Source organism: Phoca vitulina, unplaced genomic scaffold (assembly GCF_004348235.1).
Source record: "Phoca vitulina isolate PV1807 unplaced genomic scaffold, GSC_HSeal_1.0 scaffold52, whole genome shotgun sequence".
NCBI classification, from domain to species: Eukaryota; Metazoa; Chordata; class Mammalia; order Carnivora; family Phocidae; genus Phoca; species Phoca vitulina.
Genome location: NW_022589755.1, coordinates 9,568,378 through 9,578,460, shown reverse-complemented (window position 1 = coordinate 9,578,460; position 10,083 = coordinate 9,568,378). Strand labels below are relative to the sequence as shown.

The following is a 10,083-nucleotide window of genomic DNA, read 5'->3' as shown; positions in this document are numbered from 1 at the left end:
CATCATAGGCTGTCCAACCAGGCCGGAGAGGCAGAGGTCAGCAGGGAGGTGACCTCAAGGTCTCCATGGGGATCAGGATCAGGCTGGAATTTTTCCCACCCTGAGATTTTCCTGCATCAACCCAGGAGGGCGCCCTGGATGCCGCCGGCCCTGCCCCCAACCTCCTTCCTCTCTTGACACAGCTTCCCGGTTAAGGATGGATGGAGGGGGGTGGGGTGTGCCAAGGTGGAACCACCAGGCCCAGAAACGAAGGACAGGCACTTTGGGATTGACGAAACGAGGGACCCTGGCCAAGAGTGGCCGAGGGCCTGCCCCGGAGTCCCGCAGCCTGGGGCCTCGGGGTAAATGGGACGACCTTGCCTGCTTCTGGCCTGTGGGGCCTCTCTCAGCCTCCACTGCCCTGCCCAGGAGTTGGACCCCAGCCCAGCCTCGGGTGTGTGAGAAGCCTTTGGCCCTGGGCCCTGCCCCTGGTCCTTCCTCCCCCAGTGTGTACTGGGGACTCAGCCCTTCCTTGTGTTAAATAGAAACCTCTTTATTCTAAGTATCGTACATTCCTTAATACATTGGACTGGGGCCAGACCTTGAGGTGAGGGGAAAGGGGGGGCCTGGGATACTTCAGTAGAGCCTTCCAAAATGCCCCCCACTGCACACTGGGCCGGGAGCTGGTGCTGGGAATGAGCTTCATGGCCTTGGGAAAGTCCTTGCTCCCTCCGGCCTGTTTCTCTTCTATTTGGGGGGTATAGGGGTGGCCGAGAAGACCTCTGAGGATCTTTCCATCCCCCCCGGGGTGGGGAGGTCTGTGGTCCCAGGCAGGGAGTCAAGAGCGAGCCCGTACAGGAGGATGGTTTGTCAGCAGCAAAGATGGGGGGCACTGAGGTGGCGGGCTGGGAGAGTCTCAGCGTTGGGTAGGGGGCCGTGATGGCGACAGAGGCCGAAGCCGGGGCAGACAGGCCAAACCAGGCCTGGACAGCCGGGAGAGGGGAAGGCGGCCCAGGAAGAGAGGGAGGCCGAGGCAGAAAGGTGGGCGGGGCACGGAGATGTCTGAGAAGAAGGCACGGTCCCGAGGGGTTGACAGGGCTCCCCCCTCAGACAGTTCCAGGTCCCGGGCCACGGCCAGGATCTCCTGGCGGGCGGCTGTGTTGTGCAGGCCGCGGATGTCGAGGAGGGCTGCCACGTGCTTCCGCCTGGGGAGAGAGGAAGGGACAGGTGCGTGGGGTTCTCCGTGCCAGACGCACACCAGCCCACCCGTGAACCCCGTCTGGCCCCCATCCGTCCCAGAACCTGCCTTAGCTCTGGAGCCCCTTTAAAGCCCCCTTCCAGGTTCTTTCCCCGGACCAGCAGCACCCCCAGCCCTCCCCCCATCCCAGCCCCCATTCCCTCCCCATTTCTATTCCTCCCAGCCCCTCCTCCTACCAGCATGCCCTCCAGAACTTCGCTAAGCAACCATTTCCAAATCCTTCCACTCATAACTGACTCCAGAATCCTCACCTCTACACCCAGCACAGGAGTCTTCCTATGCACCCTGGTCTTAGCTCCTAATTAACCTTCAATCTTCAGCCCCAACTCAGCTCAGACCACTTCTGGGCTTCCTTCTGGTCCCCTCACACCTGCTTAAGCCCCAGAATCAGCAGCAACCCTCACTTCATCTTCACTCGCACCTCCAACAGCCCCCTACCATCACTCAGATGCTGCCCAGAAGGGTTTGTCCACATTCCCATCTGAACCCTCACCCCCCCCCCCCCCAGGCCAGGTCTGGAAGCTTCTCCACCCCTGCAGTTCCAGAGCCCATATACTAACTCAAGCTCTCAACCCAGAGCCCATCCATGAGAACACCTCCATCCCCTTGGAACACTCGCTTCACCCCCCCACACCCCATCCCCAGAATCCTGCTCAACCAAAGTTCCACTCCAGAAGGAAAATTAACCTTGGGGCAGGGGGCCCTCAACCAGAAACTCTGTCTCAAAACTAACTCTATTTTCCAACCCTTGCCCGTAAATCCAACACAACGAGCCTTCCCTTCACCCGCATCTCTGCAACAGATGGTGGGTCCAAAACTCCAGGACCATCACCACATTTCGACTCAAGAGCCTGAACCTAACAGTCATTTCCAGAACTTTCGTTTCAGACAGAGCCCTGGGGCTTTCACTACCCCCTTCAAATGCAGCTCAGCATCTTCTCTTCCCCACATCCCCAGTTTGGAATCACCACAGCTCCAAAATTTGCTCATCCAAAAATGTGGCTCAAGAGCCTTCCAGCTCAGACAAGCTCCAAAGTCGGCTTTGGAACCACTCCAAAACTTGAGAGCTTTCAAACTGAGCTTCATGTTCAAGTGCAGATTCCAAATCAGAAACCCCAATCCAGGAGGAAGGCTGGGATTCCCACCCCCACCAAGGACTCCACAGGGCTTTGTGTCTTCCCAAGGACAAAGAGCCCCACACCCCAGAGCCAGAACTGTCCATCGTGCATCACGTCCAGAATCCTCACCCTCCACCCCAAGTCCTCAACCCTGGAGCCTAAACCCTGCTGGGGCCTCACTCCCTGGTGGTGTGGGGTTTTGTCTCTCCCAATATACAGAATGTCTGGGAGCCCGAAGAGCCCTGCAGGGCTGCCACCACCAATCGCATTTGGGGGGGGGGGGCAGTGATCAGGTGCACCAGCTTGAGCCAGCCTGCCCCGGGGTTCAAGTCCCAGCTTGGCCACTTGCTAGCTGTAGCATTTGGGGTAACCTACTTAATTCCTGCCTGCCTCAGAGGATGCTAAGCATTTAGAATAGCACTGCCTTTCACTTGCATATCATTTTCTAAAATAACTTTTATTATAGGTCTTACTTATAGAGTGGGCTGATACCATGCTTTCTTAGGTCTGACATAAGGACTCAATAAACAAGAATTGGTCTTGGTCCTGCTGTCCCGGTGGATGACGAGGGTAATGCTGATGTTGACTGATGATGGAGAATTCCCCCCAACAATCCTATGGGAAGAGTGCTATTATCCCCCTGGGAGAGGCTCGGAGAGGGTCCCACAGAGAGGAAATGATCCACCAGGATCTGAGCGGCGCCTGCCACTGTCCCAGTACGTGTGCGCCCGTGTGCCCGTGCGTGTCCCCGTGTCCCCCGCGGCTCCCCGGCTGGGCCGGCCCTTCCTGCCGCCGGCGGCCCCGCGCCCCCCCTGCCCTGGGCTTCCTGTGACTGCCTGTTTGTTTGCGAGCCCTGGTGGCGGCGGCGGCGGCAGGAGAAGGAGGGAAATCGTATTAATAATGCCCTGGTTCCAGCAGGAAACGGCCATCAGACACGCTCGCCGCCTCCCTCCCTCGCCCAAGAGCAGGAAACGCCGGGACGGATGCCAAGGCCCGGAGTCCTCGACCTGGCGGCAGCAGCACCAGCAACAAGGGGCCAGGCCGGCGCTAGGGGGTGGGGGGGGCTCTCACCTGATGTCGGGGTAGTCCCGCACCAGCACCCCCACCTCCACCTGGATGCTGGGCGTGTCTTCCAGCTGCAGGACTTCCGCCAAATGGGGCACCACGGCATCCAGCCACGAGGCCTGGGACTCCTGCAGGGGAAGGCTCCAAGCTCATGCTCTGGCCCTAGGTCCCCCTCCCCGTAAACCGTACCCCTCCTGGCCTTCGTTCTCTCGGTAAAGCGGGGCAGAGGACAGGCCGTGATCAGAGGTTTGGGAGGACCTGGAAGCTTTGGAAATGTGAAGAAAAATGCAATCTAAATATATCTACTCCCAGTATTGCGGACCATCTGGGGCCCGGGGACACCCCTCCAAACCTAGTCCTCGTTTGCAAAAGGTGACCCTTAGGGGAACCTGGATTACTTGTGCGAGAGGCCTCCCTGCGTTCTCAGTAAGATGACGCACCCCTCGCCCCCCGCGATTCCAAGTACTGCAGACTAGAAAGTCCTGGAAATGCGGATGAGTGAAGCCCTTCCGGTCCTGCTGATTACAACTGGGTACAAATAAGAGTTGGTCATTTTACATTCTTGGATTTGGGAACGCCAAGATTCTCGGGTTTCTGTTGCGTTTAGCCTCTCTCTGTGCTCCGAACCCCTCCTGCTTTAGGGAGTGGGAGCTCTGGCCGGGTAGGGCCCTAAGCACCTCGCAGGACTGAGCTGATCGAATCCCCAGCACCGGGCACAGGGAACACGATGCGGGTTTGCGCCCGGAGGCGAGCTCTCCCCGGGAGCAAGCCGATGTTCAGGCGCGCAGGGCCAGGAGCAAAGTGTCACTGTGGACTGAAAGTCGGGCGAAGGCCTTCTTCGAAAGCCCTCCGCCCCGGCTCTCGGGTCCGGGGTTCCCGGCAGCCCAGGTTTTCCCGTGGTTTCGGAGCCCCCCGCCCCCGGGCCGCACTGACCAGCCGCCGGAACAGCCGCTGCAGCTGCGCCGCGTCCTCCCGGAGCCTCCCGGCCACGCGGCTGCGGGTCCGAGCCGAGCGGCAGCGCAGGCGTCCTCGGAGCAGGGGCCGCACGTACTCCACCAGCGCCCGCCGGTGCAGCTCGGCCACCAGCGCCTGGGGACCGGGGGAGACGCGAGGGCTGGTGAGCAGCCGGTGACGCCCTCCCCGCTCCCCACCCGCCCGCGCGCACCCCGGGCACCCCACGGGCACCCCTGCCCTGCCCACAGGGCGCCGCGTCCCCTCGTCGCCCCCAGCCCCCCCAAGCAGCTCTCGCGACTCCCAACGGGTGACCTCTGTCCTGCCGGATGATACCCTCCTCTGCCCCCTAATCGGCTCTACGACACCCCCTGCCGGCCCCCAAAGGCTGCGGCGTCCCAGCCCTCTCCCCACTCTCCGGAGTTCTCCCCGCCCAGAGGCCCCAACCCTGTGCCCGCCACACCCAACCCCCCAGTACCCGCACCTCTGCCAACCCGCAGACCCCGCGCAGAGCGCCGCCTATCTCACCCTGAGAGAGCGGCTCCGCACCGTGGAGGGGTCTCCCCCCTGCGGCGCGCTCCCGCGCCCCCACTCTCACGCCCATCCCTCCCCCCAGCCCCGACGAGCCCGCGCACCTGGTAGGGCTCATCCTGCATCCTGCGCAGTGCCAGGGCCTGAGCGCCCAGCGTGCCCACGATGCCATCCAGGGCCTCCGGGCTGTTCAACCACTTCCTGCGCATCAGCTTGTTGAAGTGGGGCTGCGTGGGACAGAATGGGGGATGGTTTTAGGTCTCCTCCCTTCCACCCTCTTTCTCCACTTACCAATTCCACAGAGGAGAGCGGGACCCGCAGTGCTGTGCTGTGCCCTCCTGGGGCGCACAGTCCAGGGAGGGAGACAGACCATCCCCAAAGATGGACCCAGAGCGGTCAGGGCTGGGACGAGGGCACCGGGGGTTAGGAAGCCCAGAGCAGGTGCCTGAGTCAGCACAGAGAGTCAAGGGGGGCTTCCTGGAGGAGGGGACACCAGAGGTGGGGCCGGAGGATGGTCATAGTTAGCCAGATGAGGGGTGTGGGAGGGAGTGGCTCCATCAGCCTGTGAAGGCGGATCACATTTCAGATGAGTCTTCATGTCAGAGGATCAGAAAGAAGGTCGGTGTGGCTGGCAAGATCGTCCGTATAATTTGTGGGGCCCAGAGCAAAATGAAAATGGAAGGCCCTTTTTCAAAATTATTGATAACTTCAAGACAGCAGCGGCAGGGCAGTAGGATTTCTGTGGGGCGAGGGAAGGGAGGCACTTGAACGTGATCCGAGAGCTGGGACAGGCAGTGGGTCTGTTCCTGAGATGGCTCTGGGGGTCATGGGGGGAGACGCTGCGGTCTGGGTGGACCCTGGGGAATGGACATCCGGGGTTGGCGTCCATGGGGTCTAAAGCAGGTCCTACCCCAACTCTGCCCCGCACCCACTTCCTGCTCTCTCATTCCAACAGTTACCGCGCTGTCCAAACCTCCCAAGATGGGGCCTTTTGTTGAAAAGCAGGTGTGAATTAAATGAGCCAAAGCTCATGCGCCTGGCTCAGGGCATGTCACTGTTGCTATAAACCCTGTATTTTTAGCAAGATATCAGCCAGGACCCGTGGTCCTGGATGGAGCTAAGCACTCTGTAGCCACGTTCCCATTGCTCCCTCACAGCCACCGCCCCCCCACCCCCACCAGAAGCCTGGAATTCCTGTGCCCGTTTTCCAGATGAGCAAACAGAAACCCCAAGAGGACAAGTAACTTGCCCCAGGTCCCCCTACTTGGAAGCAGCGCAGGTAGGCCGGGAACAAAGACCGTACCCCTTTCCTAGCGCCCCCATAATCCCCCCACTCACTCACTTTCCCGCACACACACCTATCCATGTAGTCATTCAACAAACACTGTGTGAGCCCTTTCTATGGCTCAGCCATGGGTGGGTGGCTGGGGACACATGGAGAACACTTGGGGGACACAGCGCAGAATGAGACAAACAAAACTCTAAGCATTTGATCGTTGTAAGCAGGTCAGGGGAATCTGAATACTTATCTGATATTTGATATATATTTATTATATATTATATATATATTTGCTGATACTAAGGAAGTATTGTTCCCTGTGTTAGGTATGAAAACGGCACTGTGGTTATGTTCATTTAAAAAAGGATTTCTTATCTTTTGGAGATGCAGGCTGAAGTGTTGATGGATGATGACAGGATGTCGGGGATCTGGGGGCAGGCGGGGGCGGAGGGGGGGGGCGGAGGTGAAACAAGACTGGCCAGGCCTTGACAACTTGCTGGAACTGGTCCACCAGGGGGCCATTCTATCATTCTGCCTACTTTTGTGTATGTTTGAAATTTTCCATAATAAAAAGTTATTTTAGAAACATTCCAACAAACCCTGCCCTTGAGAAGCTAACATTCCTGTGGGAGGAGTTGGATTGGGGAGGGGAAAAAAAAAGGAAAAAAGCAAAGGCCATAGCAGAGTGCAGGTGGCCGCAAGTGCTTGGAGAAAAACATAGCAGGGAGTGAGGAAGGGAGTATCCTCTCAGGGCTTCTATTTTGAATAGGGCGGTCTGAGGAGGTCTCAGTGAGAAGGTGAGACTCAGATGTCAAGGCTTGAAAGAGGGGAAAGGGCGAGTGATGTGGCTCCTGGGGGGGAAGAGGGGTCCAAACAGAGGGATCAGCAAGTGCAAAGGTGCTGGACTCTGTCGTGTGAAGGAACAGCAAGGGGGCTGGGAGGGTGGGAACAGAGTAAGTGAGGAGACAGGTAGGAGGAGGCGAGGTCAGAGAGGGAAGGGTCAGCTCAACATCATCCGGGGACTTGGGGACCATAGCAAGGACTTTGGCTCTTGCTCTGAGTGAGCTGGGATGTACAACGTGGATTGAGCCTGCATTACAACCAGGCATACACACACCTCTCTCATTCCCAGGTACTCCCACCGCCCTCCCCACATACTCTCACCCACCTCCGACCCCACTGCAGCCCCCTCTGGCACGCACAGGAGCCCGGAGGTAAATAGGGCTCCGGGATCTAGGAGCGGCTGGGCAGGGATTTGGGGGGCCTCAGTGGGGAGGGGCTCCACCCAATCCCCAAGGCCCCTTCTGCTGGTTGCTCTCCATCCTCCCCTTGACCATATCCTCCCCTCTCTTCCTTCCTGCACCCCCCTTTCCCCCCCCAAATGACAGGCCATCACCCCCTACTACCTCCCTCCCCCCGCCCGGTTTCCTGAACACTGAGTCATGGGCTGAAAGGAACTGCAGGTTGGCGGGGTGCTCCCCTGTCCTGGCACACTCCACCCCCCGCCAGCCCCCTGCCTCACTCACCTGCAGTTCCTGAAACAGCAGATCAGCCAGGACTCGGTGGCAGAGCCGGGTCACGCGGTCCAGAGCGCTGGCAGCTGCTTCTCGGGCTGGCTCACTTTCGGGGGGCCCCACCCGGGCCAGGCGCTCTGCCAGAGCCCTGTGGGGATCAGAGGAGCCACAAGTCAAGGAGCTCCAATATTCTGCTCAACTGCCTGGACCGCTCTTCCTCCTTAGATGGCCTCTATTTCGTGAGCACAGGGGTGACAGGTCAGATGGGGAGCTGGAGGAAGTCAGGGGCTCTGGGGAGAATCTGGGGGCTGAGCAATATCAGGGTGTGTCTGGGAGGCTAGGGGGATATGGAAGCTCTGTGGAATGTGATTCTAAACATCTCTAATTCTAAAATCCTACCTTTCCCACTTCTCTTAATGATGACCCTCCATCACTGAAGGGACCTTAACGTGGTCTGAGGGCAGCTTGGCATTTTCTGCCCAAAATCCCAGCGAGCCCCCTTCCGGGCATGTGTCCTTCAGAGTCCCCACGTTTGTGGGAATTGACAGGTGTGCCAGGTTTTTCTCTGCCAAAGGGTGGAGCCGACTCTCCATTCACTGGGGACAGTAAATACGTGATGGTATATCCAAACAGTGGAACACAGTTCAGATCTAAAAGGAAATGTGGGAACTCCACGTGCTAACAGGAAGGTCTCCAAGCTGTTAAGGGGAAAGGCACAAAAGTGTGTTCAATAGTCTACCATTTGTGGGGTTTTTTTTTAAAGGAAAAGGAATAATATGTATTCACACAGTGAAATATATTTACTTGTGTATATATATGGAATGTGCATATGAAATATGCATATGAACGTGCACAAATATGCATATGCATGAAGTATGCATATGCATGCATACACTTATTTACACATATTTATGGGTAAATATATCAAGTGTCCCAGCAAAGATATGGCAGACTTTAGCAATAAGGAAGGTGGGGAGCGTGTAGGAGGGCGGCTTTCCACTGTATGCCCTATTGTATCTCGAATTTTGAACCATGTAAATGCATTCCCGATTTTTCAAATGCATGAAAAATAAGTTAATAAAAAAAGGAGAGTAAGATAAAAAGGCAAAAAAAAAAAAATCTGTAATTCCTAGAATGTTTGAGTCTGGCTTCTAGGTTCCTATAATTAGAACACTCCAATGTTCTGATCACTCCGCTCCGTAATTCTAGGGCTCTGTGATGCTAAGGTCCTTTCCAGGACTCCCTAGGGTTTTATGCTTCTAAGGCCCCATGTGCCTGTCACTCTGGGCCAGCTCTGGGATCCCCGCCCCAGTTCAGCTTGTCACGGCCACTGGCCCTCTCCCTCAGCACACACACTGGGCACTCTCACCTCAGCGGGGGCCCGCAATTGACCAGGGAGATGGTCCTGCTGATGTACGTGTCAGGTAGCAGCTCCCGCACTCCTGGATGCTCATGGAATCGCTCCACCCGCTGCTGGAAGCTGGTGACAGGAGAAAGGGAGGGTGCGTGACAGATGGAGTACCGCTGGAGGAGGGCCTCTTGCTGGGCACTCAGCCCCGCAAAGCCTGTGATCCTCACTGATGAGCCTCTGCCCATCCTTACTTGGTTCCCTTTCATCTCTCCTCTCTCTGTTGGATCCTGGGTACTGATGCCTCTCCCCCCCAGCCCTGTCCCCCTGCCCCCAGCCCTCCATACCTCTGAAGGAATTCTGCTAGCCCCCCCAGGCAGCAGTGGGCCATCCGCTCCCCAAACTCCTGGCTGATGCGGGGTGCTCGCTCTGTATGTTCTTCCAGCAGCTGGAGAGGAGAAGGGGTAAGGAGGGGGGAGGTCCTGCTTTCCCACCCGGGGAACTCTTCCTGCTGATTCTCCTTCCACTTCTCCACCCCCTACCTCACACACATCCTGCGCCAGGCTGCTGGGCCGTTCCTCCGTGCTCCCCCAGTGCTCCTCATTCTCCTGCAGCACCCGAAGCAGGGCTGCGCGTGTCTGAGCCTGGAGTGGGAAGGTGGGGGGAAAGACAGGAGTCAGGGGCGCCTGGGACCCTCTCCCTCCTTTTCTCCTCCCCCCCTCCATGGTCCCTACAGCTTAGCCCCAAGCAGGTCTTGGTTCTATTCCTGAGCTTGTAAAGGTCATGCTGAGGAGGGAGGCTGGACCAGAAAACCTCCCCAGCACTTTGCATCCCTAAGTCTATGATTTGGAGCTTGATATTAAGAGTCTGTAGTTTTGGGGCTACTGGGGGGCTCAGTCGGTTAAGCGTCTGCCTTCGGCTCAGGTCATGATCCCGGGGTCCTGGGATCGAGCCCCACATCGGGCTCCCTGCTCGGCGGGAAGCCTGCTTCTCCCTCTCCCACTCCCCCTGCTTGTGTTCCCTCTCTCACTGTGTCTCTC

At 57.9% G+C, this 10,083-nt stretch overlaps 1 protein-coding gene across 1 annotated transcript in view; it reads right to left on the bottom strand.

Moving 5' to 3' along the window:
* Nucleotides 1-455: 455 nt before the first annotated feature.
* Nucleotides 456-10,083, bottom strand: part of EXOC3L2 (exocyst complex component 3 like 2) — a 16,614-nt gene continuing 6,986 nt past the window's right edge. The window contains exons 4-11 of the mRNA XM_032388955.1: nt 9,586-9,687; nt 9,391-9,491; nt 9,065-9,175; nt 7,708-7,843; nt 5,007-5,129; nt 4,354-4,509; nt 3,427-3,548; nt 456-1,184 (exon numbers count right to left, since the gene is read on the bottom strand). Coding sequence (XP_032244846.1) covers nt 896-1,184; nt 3,427-3,548; nt 4,354-4,509; nt 5,007-5,129; nt 7,708-7,843; nt 9,065-9,175; nt 9,391-9,491; nt 9,586-9,687 — 1,140 coding nt within the window. The 3' untranslated portion in view covers nt 456-895. The remainder of the gene's footprint in view (nt 1,185-3,426; nt 3,549-4,353; nt 4,510-5,006; nt 5,130-7,707; nt 7,844-9,064; nt 9,176-9,390; nt 9,492-9,585; nt 9,688-10,083) is intronic.